At 38.2% G+C, this 18,907-nt stretch overlaps 1 protein-coding gene across 1 annotated transcript in view; it reads left to right on the top strand.

Annotated features, from left to right (window-relative positions):
- Positions 1-1,119: 1,119 nt before the first annotated feature.
- LOC124556567 (dual specificity protein phosphatase MPK-4) overlaps positions 1,120-18,907 on the top strand; it is a 134,817-nt gene continuing 117,029 nt past the window's right edge. Inside the window, exons 1-2 of the mRNA XM_047130522.1 lie at positions 1,120-1,184; positions 1,331-1,501. Of these exons, the coding sequence (XP_046986478.1) occupies positions 1,393-1,501 (109 nt within the window). The 5' untranslated portion in view covers positions 1,120-1,184; positions 1,331-1,392. The remainder of the gene's footprint in view (positions 1,185-1,330; positions 1,502-18,907) is intronic.

Raw genomic sequence — 18,907 nt, 5'->3', positions numbered from 1 at the left:
AAAGAACACTTTCGTGTTCACTTACTGTACATACTATACATACTTTGCATACTATACATACTGTAAAGTACGTCAATTACAGATTAAAAACATCTGAAGCAAATGAATTATCCATATTAGCGCCATACAAAACTAGATAATTATAATTTACCCTTATTCATACATGGAAGTCAGCATTATACACATAGTACGCTGTTCATAACACGACTTAGGTACAATGTGACGAGTGATTAAAACCTGTATGCTAGGCTTTACCTGTCTGGGCACTACAGTCTTAGGTATCGTAAGCGCCAAATCTTGTGACTACGGTTTTACATATCTAATGGAAAAGAATGACCATGAGATGTTTAATTTATAATTAGTTGTTGTTGCTGTGGTTTACGAATCTATGCTGGAGTCAAAGAGCCCCTGGTACATTGAAATGTTTACTGGAAACTTTTCAGACTTTCTTCGTCCACCCTGCGTACATTCTGCTTATGTTTTTCAAGGCAAACAACTCAATCGCAATACATACGAGTTCCACATCGCTGAGGGTCGACGTGTTCCCTACGAAGACAAGAGTTCTATTTGGCATAAATATTAGGCAGCGATAATGTACTGTTCTTGACCTAGCACTTTCGTGCAATATATTGACACAAATTACTGCGCAAGAAATAATGAGCGTGTGAGGACCCCTTTACTCTCTGAATGTATCACTATATTTTATATAACATTGGCAACTTTCCTCTATCTCATAGCGGTGCATTTTCATTATTATTGACATAGCTCCAGCTACTTAGCATTTATTTTGTTATTGTAAATAAGTTTTAGCGTATGTAATGTAAACAGTTCCATATTCGCCGATGGTGATAAAAACAAAATATTTTTCACTGTTGTTTGTGCATGAATGTTAAATACAAACATGTAAAGATTGGATTTAACTTTTAAACAGAATTTATGCGTTTTATAGTTATATATTTTACAAATAACCAATTTAAATTGTTGAAAAGTAATACACTAAAATAAATGAAATTGTAAAGAACTTGTACCAAATCTTGGAACTACTGCTGCTATATTCGCTGCGTTTACCTCAAAAATTTTTTCGGTAATGTCAACTGTCAAGGCAGTTGGCAGCTCTGTTGATTGTGTTGTGCGTGTGTTTTTCAAACTGTTGCTTGTTGTGTCCTCGTAGTGAAACTAAATAGGTAAATTTTAGTAAAGCAATGATTTATTAGTGTTTTCCCTCTTAATCATTGTTTACGTACAATATGTTTTATGTTCAGTAAACGAGTAATATTGTCATTAATGTTCTCGTAGACTGAAATAGAAATATTGAAAAATCAATTGACAGGTCCTCAGAAATTTCACCTAGAACTTTGTTGTTGACCACTAAGTTTAGAAGATAATCATCGAATGGATTGCACGAAAGGCTTGAAACTGAAAGAAGTAAGCGTTTTGTTGCGAGACGATTTTAACGCAGGACCAACTACACTTAATGAAATAGAGCCGAAATTATGGATTGGTAAGTCATTGCATGCACAGTTCAGTGATAGCCTGAACCAAAATCTGAAACTAACCATTTTAATTCTTCTACACTTCTGATATGAATTGACGTAAAATCTCTAGACAAGATACGGAGTGCTATAATTCACTGAAGTAAGAATTTCTGTTCGCCTTAGTTTATGAAATTTGACAGCTTTTGCAATAAAACTTTTTGTGTGCCTCGTAGTTAGATTTCTACCAAAAGCAAATAATTTATGTGTGTATGTTGTCTGCTTTTCTCGTTGCACATATATTATCGTTTTTTACTTTTAGATACTAGCATTGTATTACTTTCGTAAACATGACATTTTATCAAATAATGTCACAATTCACCACCAGGAACTGATAGTTAATATTCCTTTATTACTATCTATTTGTCCTCAGACCTTCATAAGGTAACTTAATACATTTGAAACAGCTTGAATGGCTGTATAAAAATCCATTCACTAGCAGCTCTTGGTAGTGAACTATGGCGTTTTTTAAATACATAAGAGCTGTGGGGTACAGCTTTCTCAAAACGCCAGTTTTTGGTATACTCTCCAAACACAGTAGTTTTCTCCTCCAGCCTTCTATTTTGTATAACAGTCGTTGCAGCACTATTCATTTCTTCTTGCATTGGTTTTCTTTTAGTTCTCCAAGCTTTAGTAAAACTCAGCCCTATTGTCAGCTTGTTAAATGTAAGTGACTGTAGCTATCCCCAATGCTCCATCTTGTCTCCTTGATACAAATGTTTCGAACTCCCAGACAAACTGTACAAAGGGCTGTCTGGGAAATGTAAGATGGCGAAACAGCTGAATTGTGAATCAGTGTTTCAGATAAGTGATCAGTTTTTATTGTTGAAAGTAACAACACGTTTTCTCTTAATCATACACGCATAGGCGTTGCCAGCATCTGCACGTCGGTGGCCTGTTGTAAACTTTACCCGAATTCCCACATCCTTTCCCATGGCTTAATGATCAAACAGAACCAGAAACAACTGCATTACATTGATTGAAATGTATGATGTAAATGATGTGACATTTTATCACTAAAATACATGTAAAAATACTGGGCATGTGATGCAGTGAATATCTTATGACAAAAAATAAGTGCCACTCCGGATAAACCGAATCCCCTGTTTTTTTGCAGTCAGTCACCTAAACCATATCAGTGGAGGCATTGAAAATCTCATAACTCCATTTTGTTAAATTTTACAAGAAAAGCAACAGTTGTTTCTTAAAAAACATGTAAAGTGATAAAAAATAATTTTGCTACATTTGTATCTAACTGAAGAGCCAAAGAAACTGGTACATCTGCCTAATATTATGTAGGGCCCCTGCAAGCATGCAGTAGTGCTGCAACGCGACATGGCATGGACTCGACTAATGTTTGAAGTAGTGCTGGACACCATGAATTGTGTAGGGCTGTCCATAAATCTGTAAGAGTACGAGAGGGTGGAGATCTCTTCTGATCAGCAAGCTGCAAGGCGTCCAAGATATGCTCTATAATGTTCGTGTCTTTGAAGCTTGGTGGCCAGCAGAAGTGTTTAAACGCAGAAGAGTGTTGCTGGAGTCACTCTGTAGCAATTCTGGACTTGTGGGGTGTCGCATTGTCCTGCTGGAATTTCCCAAGTCTGTTGGAATGCACAGTGGACATGAATGGATGCAGGTGATGAGACAGGATGCGTATGTATATGACACCTGTCAGAGTCATACTCATACGTATCACGGACCCCATATCACTCCAACTGCTCACACCCTACACCATTACACAGCCTCCAGCAGTTTGAACAGTCCCCTGCTGACATACGAGGGGTTCATAGATTCATAAGGTTGTCTCCATACCAGTACACGTCCATCCAGTCAATACAATTTGAAACGAAACTCGTCTGACCAGGCAACATGTTTCCAATCAGCAGCAGTCCAATGTCAATGTTCACAGGACCAGGCGAGGTGTAAAGCTTTGTGTTGTGCAGTCATCGAGGGTATATGAGTGGGCTTTTGGCTCCAAAAGCCCACATCAATGATGTTTTGTTGAATGGCTCGCACATTGTCACTTGTTGATAGCCCATCATTGAAATGTGCAGCAATTTGCAGAAGAGTTGCACTTCTGCCACATTGAATGATTCTTTTCAATCGTTGGTCCCGTTCTTGCAGGATCTTTTTCCATCCGCAATGATATCTGGATTTGATGTTTTACGGGATTTCTGGTATTCACGGTACACTTGTGAAATGGTTGTACGGAAAAATTCCCACTTCATCGCTACCTCAGATGTACTGTGTCCCATCACTTGTGTGCCAACTATAACACTATGTTCAAACTCACTTAAATCTTGATAATGTACTATTTTAGCAGAAGTAACCAATCTAACAACTGCACCAATCACATGTTGTCTTATATAGCTTTGTCGACCACAGCACTGTGTACATCTCTTTGTATTTGAATATGCATGTCTATGCCAGTTTCTTTGACGCTTCTGTGTATATGGTGGAATCCTAGTTATTGACAGATTAGAGAAATCCATGCACTTTCAGTTCTCTCATTGATATCGGATTTACTGCTTACTGGAATCATGAGGTTTTCACAGACAGATGGAGTTACGAGGTTTTGATTGCTACCATCGATGTACACCATCAGGATACCGCTCCAGAACTGACTCAGATTTTCATTGCTAATTATGTTTACTCCTCTGTTGCTCTCAAACACTGGCACTTGACGTTCTTCCATAGAATATCAGGAAATTGGGGAAATATGGTGGGTGGAGGACCGGCGTTCCCTGCAATAGGGTTGTGTATCTTTTTACTTAAATACGCTTAAATGAAATGAATTAAATCAGAGGAGAAAAAAATTAATAACATGAACTGCCCAGAAATAGGAACTTGCTATTAACAATGTGGCCTTAATGCTGCTCAGGCTCTGAGAGATCACTATGGAGTCACATGCATTTTACCATTAGTGGAAGGGACCAGTATGTTATGGAACCATGCTTAGCCTGTCGAATTGTAGTTCGAGCTGCCTATAGTTAGCGAAATTCAACAAGCTCACAAAAAAGTGTCAATGTTTCCAGTTAGTTTTTACACAAGAATTAGAATCAGACAAATTAATCCATGTTCTCTAGGAGAAAAAAAAAATTTGAACTGAGTCATCTTTCTAATCGCTTCACAAATATATAGGCTGTAAAACAGATATGTTTTATTTCCAAGTCATTGTAAATATGTACTACTACATTTGATACGCTCATGGCAGTCGGTGTCTGTGTTGCTACTTCTGATGCAATTTTCCTCCATTTCACAGGGCAGTCATTCAGATCATCTTATGCTCTACTGAATCAACAAATGATTTGCATTGGTTATACTCTAGTAGAGATGAGGACAAATCCAGTAAGAAAGAATAAATCATTAGGTGACACAAGGGCCTTGTGTGGCCTATACAGTTGGAAAGTAACATTAATGACCCTGTGAGATCACTGTACTACCAAAAACCAAAGATTGTGATATCACCCTTTGGCTTTGACCCCTTATGTCTTCAGTATGTTATCAGCACAGTTTCTCAACTGGCCAGTCTATACTTCTCAAACCATAAAACCCTCTAGGTAAAACACTATACATTGTCCCTCTGACAATGCCTCATATATACTCAGAGATGTAGCAGCTTTGGTCAGTCTCGTACCACCTTCACAAGCATGACAATTAATGTACTCTGCAATTAGACTGAATGACTGTAGAAATTTAATTATGATCAACCTGTCACCCCCATAGTGGCATGCAGTGACCTACTCGTGAACTTTGTCGTCATATCCGTAACTAACAAAAAAAATGGAAAAAATAAAGTCTCCAGCAGTAAACAACACACTGTACTAATAACTCCAGACCTGAAAACAACTCTGTTGCCCATAACTGCTAGCCAATATCAGAATGACTCGCTAACAAACCACCGCAAACACTTCTAATATTATTCTTACACACAGCACCAAAACAATCCAATGAATCACAAGCAACATTCACCAACAATTTATGAACATATGCATCTCTCACTAGAGTGTGCCACCCATCATTCCAACATGCCCTCTGCAAACAAGATCCATTTCAGTACGCCACACCATCGTGATGTCACAAAATCAGTGAAAGCAGATGGGTGGTACTATGAGCTGTGGTTGACTTGCAATTTCTTAATAACAATTTGATCAGAATTCTTTGTGAAGAAAACCCAAAACATTAATTTCCATCTAAAATGTAGTATTTCACATACACTGAAAGAAAAATTGTTTCAAATGGAAATTTTTTCTCTGTACTGGCACGTAAATTGATAATCCAGGATTAAATTCTCATTAGACACAAGTTTGAATTTGTCATGTCATGACCCAAAAGAGTAATCTTTTTGTTCCTGTGTGTCTGAGCCAGTATTGTGGTGTCACAAAATCTCTGCAGTAAAAACTACCTGTACAGTAATATTCATCATGTTGTTTTAGTTTCACCGAGCTTCTAATTTCATGCAAGAGAAAAAATGTCTTTTGAAGCCCTGTAAGATTCCCAGCCTGTGGCCCACATACCTGTGACAGAAGTGTTTATACTGGTTCACTAACCAGCAGTCAAACTATCACCTTCCAACCTAACCTAGACCTTCACTGCACTACGGACCATTCTGTCACCTGAAGTTCATATGTTCTCAAAACTAATAAAGGTGCAAAAGAAACATTGACAGTGTTTTGTTCTGTTTCCGTTTGCTCACGTATGGCATCGCATGCCACATTATCATTAGGTTACAGGATGAAGCTGACATCCCTGAAGGGTAGATTAAGGTGCAGGAACGTATTTCAGTTATAATATTTCAAGTCATTTATTTTATTCATGTTTTTTCCATGAATGTAATTCAGTTAATTCTTTTTTGGTCTGTCTGATCTTTAAGCCATGGAAAAGGGGTAAGAGAACTCAGATCACCTGTATCAAGACGACTTGAGTAAGATTGGGGAAAACAAGTCACATACAGTTATCAGATTGGCAAAATGGATGTGATTCAAATAGAATTTGTCTTTTACTGTGGAGAATCAACAGAAGAAAGATATAGTGCTGTAATGCCTGTTATACCAAATAAAGAGCAGAATGAGATAACTGACAGGAGTGCGAAGAGTACTCGGGAAAATGTCGTTTTGATGAAATAACTCAGTGTAGTACATATGCAGTGAGGAAAGTACACAATTTTTAAATACAAAAGCAGTTGGGTGGGTTGGACCTATTGATTCCAAGCATCAACCATGATCTGTGATGCAATTATGTGGTGTCTGACACAATACCAGTTTGTGTGCAAAAATAACACTGATATTGTGTATTTGGCTCTGTATTATTTCATCTATATCTACATGGATACTCTGCAAATCACATTTAAGTGCCTGGCAGACGGTTCATCGAACCACCTTCACAGTAATTCTCAATTATTCCACACTCGAACAGGGTGCGGAAAAAACGAACACCTATATCTTTCCGTGAGCTCTGATTTCCCTTATTTTGTTATGATGATCGTTTCTCCCTATGTAAGTTGGCATCAATAAAATACTTTTGCATTCGGAGGAGAAACTTAATGATGGAAATTTCGTGAGAAGATTCCGCCCAACGAAGAACACCTTTGTTTTAATGGTGTCCATCCCAAATCGTGTACTATGTCTGTGACAATCTGTCCCCTGTGAATGTAGGCTTTCCCGGTGTATACTGCTAACAAAATCTTCTTGGGCTTCCATCCGGGTAGCTGTGTTGAAAATCTGCGACGTTTCAGTGAGTGTCATTGTCAATGGCGAACTTCGCCAGAAGATGATGAGAATGACCCAGATGGAAGCCCGAGAAGATTTCATCAATCTGTCCACTATTTCTCGGTAATACAAAATGTGCTACTCGTCTTTGAACTTTCTCGATGTATCCTGTTAATCCTATCTGGTAAGGATCCCAGACCATGCAGCAGTACTCCAAAAGAAGAGAGACAAGCATAATGTAGACAGTCTCTCTAGTAGATCTGTTACATTTTCTAAGTGCTCTGCCAATAAAACGCAATCTTTGGTTTGCCTTTCCCACAACATTTTCTGTGTGTCCTTTCCAATTTAAATTGTATGGAATTGTAATTCATAGGTGTTTAGTTGAATTTAAGGCCTTTAGATTAAACTGATTTATCGTGTAGCCGAAGTTTAATGGATTCCTTTTAGTACTCCCTTGAATGACATCACATTTTTTATTATTTAGGGTCAATTGCCAATTTTTGCACCATTCATATATCTTTTCTAAATCATTTTGCAGTTTGTTTTGCTCTCCTGATGAGTTAACTAGATGATAAGCGACAGCATCATCTGCAACAACCTAAGGTGGCTGCTCAGAAAGAACAGCAGAGAGCCTATAACACTACCTTGGGAACACCAGAAGTCATTTCTGTTTTACTTGATGACTTTCCGTCAATTACTGGGAACTGTGATGCCTCTCACAGGAAATCACGAATCCAGTCACATAACTGATATGGTGTTCCATAAGCAGGCAGTTTCATTACAAGCCACTTGTGTGGTACTGTATCAAAAGCCTTTTGGAAATCTAGAAATACGGGATCAATTTGAAATCATTTGTCAGTAGCACTTTTTTTTTGTGTGTGTGTGTGTGTGTGTGTGTGTGTGTGTGTGTGTGTGTGTGTGTGTGTGTGTGTGTGTGAAGAGCTAGTTGTGTTTCTCAAGAACAATGTTTTCTAAATTCATGTTGACTTTGTGCCAATAGACCATACTCTTTGAGGTAATTCATAACGTTAAAACACAATATATGTTCCCAAATCCTGCTGCATATTGACGTTAATGATATGGGCCTGTAATTTAGTAGATTACTCCTATAACCTTTCTTGAATATTGGTGTGACCTGTGCAACTTTCCAGTCTTTGGGTACGGATCTTTTGTTGAGTGTGCGGTTGTATATGATTTAAGTATGGAGCTATTGCATTGGTATACTCTGAGAGCAACTGAATTGGTATACAGTCTGGATCAGAAGACTTGTTTTTATTAAGTGATTTAAGTTGCTTCACGACTCCAAGGATATCTACTTCTAAGTTACTCATGTTGGCAGCTGTCTTTGGTTCAAATTCTGGAATATTTACTACTTCTTCTTTGGTGAAGGAATTTTGGGAGGCTACATTCAATAACTCTGCTTTCGTAGTGCTGTCATCGATAGTATTTCCATTGCTATCACGCAGAGAAGGCATTGACTGTTCCTTGGCGCTAGAATACTATATGTATGACCAGAATCTCTTTGCAGTGAAAGTTGTGGAGACAGACTGATCTGTAGCACAGCCTGAGGCTTAGGTTAGGTTGAAAGATGACAATAAGGTTTGAATTGGTGATGCCAACAAATGTGATGTAATGAGAATAACTACAATTCTTGTCATGTTGTTGCATACTGTATATATGCTGGATTTTGATGTGTCCGTCCTTTTGGTGATAAAAACTGGCAACACTGTGAACACATTACTCATGAGAAAGAAATATGATTTGGTGGCCCCCACCACTTAACCCACTCAAACATTATTTTAAAGTTATTTTAATTGAGGTATAGTGTGTGTACAAGTATCTTCCATACTGTCTGGAGTGCTGCTTTTGGAGTGTGGATGCAGAAGGAAAGAAGCCTAACATCTCATTGGTGAAGGAATTATTAGTCACATTAGAAGTAGATGAATATGGATAAGTTAGGCTGCAGTACGTATTTAATCTGTGACATGCAACATGTGCTGCTGCTGTTTTGTTGATAACAGTTAATGCTGGATGGTTCCCACAACAGACTGAATTTTTGTAGGGTATATTTGTCTGTTTATTTAACTCATTCACTGATGCTCTCTTATTGTTGTAACATTGGAGCAGCTGGATGTGAAAGAGTAGTACACTTCCGTATAATTCACAAAATAATTGCTGTGTCCTTTTGCCTTGAATGTAATGTTCAACCAGGATACTTATGACAAAACATTTACATTAGCAAATATTAGATGTTTTTGACTTTGAAAATACAGATTCAGTATGGTGTCTTCTTAATAAAACATTTGATTTCTGATATTACATCATCTTTAACTGGTGCTACTGTGAGGTGTTCTTTTTTAAATCGAATTTTTTGGTGCATCAACTGATACTTCTATAAGATATATGGGTAGTGATAGAGAATTAGAATTAGAATATTTGACAAACTGCCTGTTGGCTTCTGTTTTTCTGACATTTCTCCAGCATGAATGGCTGGCATTGTCAAAGCTTCACCCTACATTGCTGGTGGTGGACTAGATGATGGAAAGTGAAGCTTTGACAATGCCAGCCATTCGTACTGGCTTAATGTCACTAAAATCGTCAAGCAAACATTAACCGAAGAACCCAAGACAGAAGCCAAGAGGCAGTTTGTCAACAATTAGCCACAAGAACCTTAACAATTCTGTTAGAATATTTGTTTGTTTACATGTACACTCACATTGTAATCTGAATATGCTTAGATACAGACAGGCCAGTACCATATATCAGTGTTGCATGATTATTGATATTAGCCTTTCCTTTACTTATTTCATTCCCTTAAATATTTATTAATTTTGCATGTTAGCAAGCAAGGTGTCATGTTGTGTTTCAGAACTATTTTTTGTTTGCTGTAATGCCATTTTCTGCCCACACATATGCCCATAGATCATTTTACTTATATAATTTGGTCCCAGTTTACTTCACTGTGTAGGTGATAGAATTATCTCAACCTGTCTGCAGTCAAAGTAATTTTTAAACATTGGTTCATCTGGATACATTACATACTAAAAGAGTGTGGCACAAGTAACATTGACATTTGCAATAATTACTGCCTGTCTAATCTGGGGGGAGAGGGGGGGGGGGGGTCCAATAAGTAGGGAGAAGTCACAGTTTGTCTTTGGTATTACCATTTTCAGATAATGCCAAGAGACACATGGGAGAATTGCATGTGCAGCATAGCTAATAGCTGATCTTGTGTTCATAAACTCTCCCACAGTACCACCTCTTCTTGAACACCTCAAAGCTGGAAGTTCACATAAATGGGGTATGATGTTCTTTCAATAATGTACATGACACCAACTGTTTGGTGTGACATCCCACACACTTTATTCCTTGTGGAATTCTCTCATTTACTACGGTGATGACTTTCTACACTATGAAAAATAATTAGTGTAAGCCTATAGACTAGCATTTGCAATTACCATGGGAAGTAACTTCTTCTCTTATTGTACAAGATTAATGGTTCAAATTTATCAAAAAATGACACAGTTCCAATTTAGTATAGTCTTTTGCAATTTGTTAAAGGTGATTGCAATTGGGTGATTCATTTAAATTAGTCCATTACACAAATCACTGGGTCAAACAGTAGCTGGTTTCAATGACAGTAAAATTATACACTCTTGACAATCGCAACACAGTTCAGAAGAATTTTCATTAATATTGCATACTCCAGTCACTGAAAAGTAATTAAATATTAACGTTCGTGAGTTTTGCCGTTTCCAGTGCATGTATTCTCTCATGAGGGATGTACATAATATAAAGCTAGTAGGTGGACATTCCCTGGAAGTATAAACAAATGATGTTGTTTAAACTTGGTGGGTGTGTAGAGGGAGCAAAATAATGCAATACATGTATTTTTGTTTCTGCCCAATTTCACTTTTTAAGAGCTAAAACATCCCGATAGGTAATTTGGCATATTTAGTTTAGAGAGAATATCCTCGAAACAATGATATACAAAACATTTTTTTTTTTTTCATTTAAATGTTGATATTTAATTAATATTCTTGAAAATTGTATAATCAACTTTTGTAATAATTTGAAATTTTGTAAAATACCCGACAACCATTAATTAATTTTGAGAAACGAAAACTTTTGTTACAACATAAATTACAGAAGGTTGAGCCCACATACATTCATGTGTAATAAAGGTGCTCTCTGAAATACCACTTGTGTGTAAAAGAAGCTGCACAGAATGTGCTATAGAATTATTTGCAACATATCTAATCAAAATATTCGAATATTCATTAGTATTCTAATTATTTATTTTACTTATATTTGTTTTATGTTTTAAATGGTTGTTTTATATTCATATTTTTTTACCGTTTCACATTAGTGTATTTTGCTAATTAAAATAATACATTATCGTTATACAAACTCATTAAAATAGTGATAATCTGTAAACAAATGCTTAAAACATAATGCTTTTTGCCATGCACACAAAATGAACAAAATTTCTTCACATTATATACACAATGGAGAGCGCAATATAAAGCAAAATTCAGCAGGATTTCAAATTGTATTGGGTGATCCTCTAAACATCATGATTTAATTTAGGCAAAAATCAAACAGTGGATTTATATTAGGCATATATCAGTACATTGATAAGACTTCTGGTGAATAGAATTGATTGTGTACTAGTGACTGCAGCTTAATTATATTATTTCTCAAGTGGAGATTGACATCATAATCATTCAACAGAACTGGATCTGAAAATCTTCTCATAAATTTCTTCCAACTTTGGAAGCCGTATATGCCCCACAGCTGTGCCTTTGCTTCAAGAATTTGGGGGATCATTACATGAATAAGTTTCTTGTCCTCAAGTACGAGGCTCAAAATGGTTTTGTCAGACTGACTACCTGTCTCTTCATAGTTTTAAAAGAAGCTAATAGCGAGTTTGGACAGAGAATTTGAGAATTGTCATGTGACAACATTGAAATCTGGTAAACAAACATCTGAGTAGGTCAAGAGATATTTGAAAGATGTTTTCACGGTGTTGTGTATTTTTATACCTACATTTTATTTTAGACATTGTCTGTTAAAAAGGCATTTGGAAATGTATGGATATAAAAATAAATGTCGAATGGCATAATAGGGGAACCTGATTCTTTTGGTTTTGGTGGAATTATTTCACTGTTATGTTAATATAATGGTTGCAATACTACATTCTAGGATGGTTCATGCTAAATCACATACTTTGGGACATGGTTCCTGAAACACATGCCAGAAGGCGTGAGCTGTGTAATGTTCTTGATGTGTGATGCATGGATTAGATACTACATTTCATTATTATGTCTTCGATTCTCATTAATAAAAGATCTTGTAATAATGATCACTAAAAAGGGCGCTGTTGTGTCTGGTGTTGGCAGTGAGCATAGCTGTGTAAGTCCATGTAAGCAGCTAGCTCAGTTGCATTTGTACCTTCAGTCTGACAAGTACTCTTCATTGATATGTGCAGATATTGCAAATGTTAATGCTTTCATTTGTGAGTCCACAGGGCTTTAATACTAGGTATGTTGATGAAAACAATCTTGTCTGTATGTTGTTACCTGTATAGTTGGGCAGGCAGGCAAATTTTTGTTTTATCGACAGCACTGAAGATGGTCACACAGTGATTGGAATCAAATTGCAACAGAAATAAAGATTTCTACTTCAATGGCCAACACTGACTCAGTTGTTATTAATATTGGTGTAAAGATCCTGGTGCATGCTACTCCTGATGGAGTCTCCATTCAAATAAAAGAAGTTATTCAGTATGTTAAGGGAAATAAAAATTTAGTTATGGTGATATTTTGGGTTTTTATAGAGGGCAGAAGAAAGGAAAGAAAAGTGGTAGGAAAGCATGATCTGGGGAAAAGGAATGAAAGTGGAAGCCACTTGGTAGAAGTTGCACAGAGAAGAATAATGTAAACACTTGTTTTAAGAATTACGAAAGAAAACTGTGTATGTGGAAGAGACTTACGGACATGTGATATCTGGTAGATTATGTACTGGTGAGGCAGGGATTTAGAAAACAATGTTTTAAAACTGCAAAATATAAAGTGCAGGCTAGATGCCTTTCCACTGTTGAGCAGTTTCACATTTTCTTTTCCGTGAGAAATTCTCTCAAAACCTGCCATTTCGGCATTCGTGCAGTGAATTGAAAGGAGTAAATGTATTATGATCTTCTGCAGGAAACAATTCCAGAAACCGAATACATTGTTTCAGCCGTCTCTCTGTCATCTTACATTTCGGTACCAGTATGATCACTGAGGAACTAAATAGATTATTTTGATTTTAATCTACAAAAGGCCAAACTTATTAGAAGTTTGTCAGATCAGTTGGCTAGATTTTACTTTTCAGTTCATTGAACTGATTCTCACATTGCGCTCCTTATGATCACTTTTCTGGTACCGTAGTGCAGCACATTTGAAGACCTGCAGGACAGTATGGACATCAGTGATGGCCACTAGGCAGTGCTGCTGCAATTTGGGGTGCCAGTGTAAGCACCACCACAAGCCACACCTGCCCAGCCAGCCTATTGTGGCTCGCAGCTGCCCTATAAGGCCAGCAGTGCGGCCACTCTGTCCTTTACTTGTGATTTTTCTGTGTTACTGTATCAATCTTGCTACACACTGTTGCCTTAGTTCTGAATTCGCTCCGTCTTAGTATTCAATATGATTTGCCCTTTGGACTTGTTATTATGCCATGCCATCTCCATTGTCTGTCATTCTCTCATTTTGTCCGTCTGTTGTTCTTTGGCAACTAGCTGTCGACACTCTTGACCAAGTCGGCCAGCCGATATTGGTTTTGTTGTCATCTTCGGATTTGTTGGGTTCTTGTCACTATAACTTTAACTGCACCCAGCCCCCCCTTTTTTTCCCAGCAAGTATTTGACTTTGCTTAATCCGTGATGTTCTCGTTGCTTTAGTAGCAACTTTTTGGAATGGCTGTCAAACCGTGGTGTGTCTGTTCATTCCCTCAAAACCTTCCTCAACAAAAATTTATTTATGGCATTTTGTATGTTGTTGTTGTTGTCTTCAGTCCTGAGATTGGTTTGATGCAGCTCTCGATGCTACTCTATACTGTGCACGTTTCTTCGTCTCCCAGTACTTACTGCAACCTACATCCTTCTGAATCTGCTTAGTGTATTCATCTCTTGGTCTCCCTCTACGATTTTTACCCTCCACTCTGCCCACCAATGCTAAATTTGTGATCCCTTGATGCCTGAGAACATGTCCTACCAACCGGTCCCTTCTTCTCGTCAAGTTGTGCCACAAACTCCTCTTCTCCCCAATTCTATTCAATACCTCCTCATTAGTTATGTGATCTACCCATCTAATCTTCAGCATTCTTCTGTAGCACCACATTTCGAAAGCTTCTATTCTCTTCTTGTCCAAACTATTTATCATCCATGTTTCACTTCCATAAGTGGCTACACTCCATACAAATACTTTTAGAAACGACTTCCTGACACTCAAATCTATACTCGATGTTAACAAATTTCTCTTCTTCAGAAACGCTTTCCTTACCATTGCCAGTCTACAATTTATATCATCTCTACTTCGACCATCATCAGTTATTTTGCTCCCCAAATAGCAAAACTCCTTTACTACTTAAAGTGTTCCATTTCCTAATCTAATTCCCTCAGCATCACTCGACTTAATTCGACTACATTCCATTATCCTCGTTTTGCTTTTGTTGATGTTCATCTTATATCCTTCTTTCAAGACACTGTCCATTCCGTTCAACTGCTCTTCCAAGTCCTTTGCTGTCTCTGACAGAATTACAATGTCATCGGCGAACCTCAACGTTTTTATTTCTTCTCCATGGACTTTAATACCTACTCCGAATTTTTCTTTTGTTTCCTTTACTGCTTGCTCAATATACAGATTGAATAACATTGGGGAGAGGCTACAACCCTGTCTCACTCCCTTCCCAACCACTGCTTCACTTTCATGCCCCTCGACCCTTATAATTGCCATCTGGTTTCTGTACAAATTGTAAATAGCCTTTTGCTCCCTGTATTTTACCCCTGCCACCTTTAGAATTTGAAAGAGAGTATTCCAGTCAACATTGGCAAAAGATTTCTCTAAGTCTACAAATGCTAGAAATGTAGGTTTTCCTTTTCTTAATCTATTTTTTAAGGTAAGTCACAGGGTCAGTATTGCCTCACGTGTTCCAACATTTCTACCGAATCCAAACTGATCTTCGCTGAGGTCGGCTTCTACCAGTTTTTCCATTCGTCTGTAAAGAATTCGCGTTACTATTTTGCAGCTGTGACTTATTAAACTGATAGTTCGGTAATTTTCACATCTGTCAACACCTGCTTTCTTTGGGATTGGAATTATTATACTCTTCTTGAAGTCTGAGGGTATTTCGCCTGTCTCATACATCTTGCTCACCATATGGTAGAGTTTTGTCAGGACTGGCTCTCCCAAGGCCGTCAGTAGTTCTAATGGAATGTTATCTACTCCTGGGGCCTTGTTTCCACTCAGGTCTTTCAGTGCTCTGTCAAACTTTTCACGCAGTATCATATCTCCCATTTCATCTTCATCTACATTCGCTTCCATTTCTATAATATTGTCCTCAAGTACATCGCCCTTGTATAGACCCTCTATATACTTCTTCCACCTTTCTGCTTTCCCTTCTTTGCTTAGAACTGGGTTTCCATCTGAGCTCTTGATATTCGTACAAGTGGTTCTCCTTTCTCCAAAGGTTTCTTTAATTTTCCTGTAGGTAGTATCTATCTTACCCCTAGTGAGATAAGCCTCAACATCCTTACATTTGTCCTCTAGCCATCCCTGCTTAGCCATTTTGCACTTCCTGTCAATCTCATTTTTGAGACGTTTGTATTCCCTTTTGCCTGCTTCATTTACTGCGTTTTTATATTTTCTCCTTTCATCAATTAAATTCAATATTTCTTCTGTTACCCAAGGATTTCTACTAGCCCTCGTCTTTTTACCTACTTGATCCTCTGCTGCCTTCACTGCTTCATCCCTCAGAGCTACCCATTCTTCTGTGCCCCATTCCTGTCAATTGTTCCCTTATACTCTCCCTGAAACTCTGTACAACCTCTGGTTTAGTCAGTTTATCCAGGTCCCATCTCCTTAAATTCCCACCTTTTTGCAGTTTCTTCAGTTTTAATCTACAGTTCACAACCAATAGATTGTGGTCAGAGTCCACATCTGCCCCTGGAAATGTCTTACAGTTTAAAACCTGGTTCCAAAATCTCTGTCTTACCATTTGGTTCCTAAACCTCTGTCTTACCATTATATAATCTATCTGATACCTTCTAGTATCTCCAGGATTCTTCCATGTATACAACCTTCTTTTATGATTCTTGAACCAAGTGTTAGCTATGATTAAGTTATGCTCTGTGCAAAATTCTACCAGACGGCTTCCTCTTTCATTTCTCTCCCCCAATCCATATTCACCCACTATGTTTCCTTCTCTTCCTTTTCCTACTCACGAATTCCAGTCACCCATGACTATTAAATTTTCATCTCCCTTCACTACCTGAATAATTTCTTTTATCTCATTATACATTTCGTCAATTTCTTCATCATCTGCAGAGCTAGTTGGCATATAAACTTGTATTACTGTAGTAGGCATGGGCTTCGTGTCTACCTTGGCCACAATAATGCGTTCACTGTGCTGTTGGTAGTAGCTTACCCGCACTCCAATTTTTTTATTCATTATTAAACCTACTCCTGCATTACCCATATTTGATTTTGTATTTATAACCCTGTATTCACCTGACCAGAAGTCTTGTTCCTCCTGCCACCGAACTTCACTAATTCCCACTGTATCTAACTTCAACCTATCCATTTCCGCCGGCCGAAGCGGCCATGCGGTTAAAGGCGCTGCAGTCTGGAACCGCAAGACCGCTACGGTCGCAGGTTCGAATCCTGCCTCGGGCATGGATGTTTGTGATGTCCTTAGGTTAGTTAGGTTTAGCTAGTTCTAAGTTCTAGGGGACTAATGACCTCAGCAGTTGAGTCCCATAATGCTCAGAGCCATTTCAACCATTTTTTTTATCCATTTCCCTTTTTAAGTTTTCAAACTTACCTGCCCGATTAAGGGATCTGACATTCCACGCTCCGATCCGCAGAATGCCCGTTTTCTTTCTTCTGATAGCGACGTCGTCTTGAGTAGTCCCCGCCCGGAGATCCGAATGGGGGACTATTTTACCTCCGGAATATTTTACCCAAGAGGACGCCATCATCATTTAACCATACAGTAAAGCTGCATGCCCTCAGGAAAAATTATGGCTGTAGTTTCCCCTTGCTTTCAGCCGTTCACAGTACCAGCACAGCAAGGCCGTTTTGGTTAGTGTTGCAAGGCCAGATCAGTCAATCATCCCGACTGTTGCCCCTGCAACTACTGAAAAGTCTGGTGCCCCTCTTCAGGAACCACACATTTGTCTGGCCTCTCAACAGATACCCCTCCATTGTGGTTGCACCTATGGTACGGCCATCTGTATCACTGAGGCACGCAAGCCTCCCCACCAACGGCAAGGTCCATGGTTCTTGGGGGGTGGTCATTTTGTATAATGCTGTTGAATTTCATTCATTTGTGCTCCACATCTTTTCGCATCCAGCAAATGATATAGGAACTTGTTGACAGTATTCAGAGGGAGGTCTATTTAATTAGCTATTTATGGCGTTGGGTAATCGAATATTTTGAGGAATTATGGCACTCTGCCAAGAAAATACAAACAAAATGCAACACTTGATTAACAACTTTAGTGCTTGCCTGAATGAACACTTGAAAGTACAGTAGTCCACTCCAGACAGTCTACAAAGTACCTGCTGGAGGAAGGTACACACAGCAAATATCAAACAACAGAGCCAAGGCAGATTCGGAGTCGAGGCCCAACCTACACAGGGGCCTTCTGACTTACTGTTCCATGATTAACTGAACTCTCTTGGGTGATGTGCCACCACCTTACATCCCTTGTGGCGGCCATATATCACATTGGGCTACACCCAGTCAATGCCCTTTCACTTGCGTGTCTTCGTATTCAGTAAGCAGAATCAGTCACAATGGCTACCACTCTTGCTCGCAGGGGTTGCATTGACCCCATATGGGACAGCTCCCTCCACTGAGGAAAAATTTATGGGTACTGTGCTCTGTGACTACAAATTTTTATGTAAGTTTTAGTCTATTGTATTACTTTAGCATGAATGATTACATTTCTTTTAGACAGTTATTTATTGCCTACCATGACTATAATTCTAGTTACCTGGAAGCAATACATAATTACTTTACAATGAAAGACACTTCCTATTCTGATTTCAAATCACTTCCCTGAAGGAGATGGACATTTACTTTATAATGACTGACACATCCTACCCTCATTACAGTTGTCACCTAGAAAGAGATACACATTTTACTTTACAATAGTTGACATTTTGTTACTCTGATCATAATTCTTCTTTTAGCGTTTATGTCTGAGTTATAACGTTTAGAGGCAGGGCATTATCTTCGTTTCTCAGATATTTAGTTCCAGTTCACACGTACCTAGCAGGTTTACAGTATCTATCTTAAATTTTATCTTCACTGTTTTTCAACACCCTTAAAGTAGGATAATATCTCGTTAAATCCACACCTTGGCACTGATTTACAAGTACATTCCTAACACACATTTTC

The sequence above is a fragment of the Schistocerca americana genome, chromosome X (assembly GCF_021461395.2).
Source record: "Schistocerca americana isolate TAMUIC-IGC-003095 chromosome X, iqSchAmer2.1, whole genome shotgun sequence".
In the NCBI taxonomy this organism is placed as follows: Eukaryota; Metazoa; Arthropoda; class Insecta; order Orthoptera; family Acrididae; genus Schistocerca; species Schistocerca americana.
This window is presented reverse-complemented; position numbering and strand designations above follow the sequence as displayed.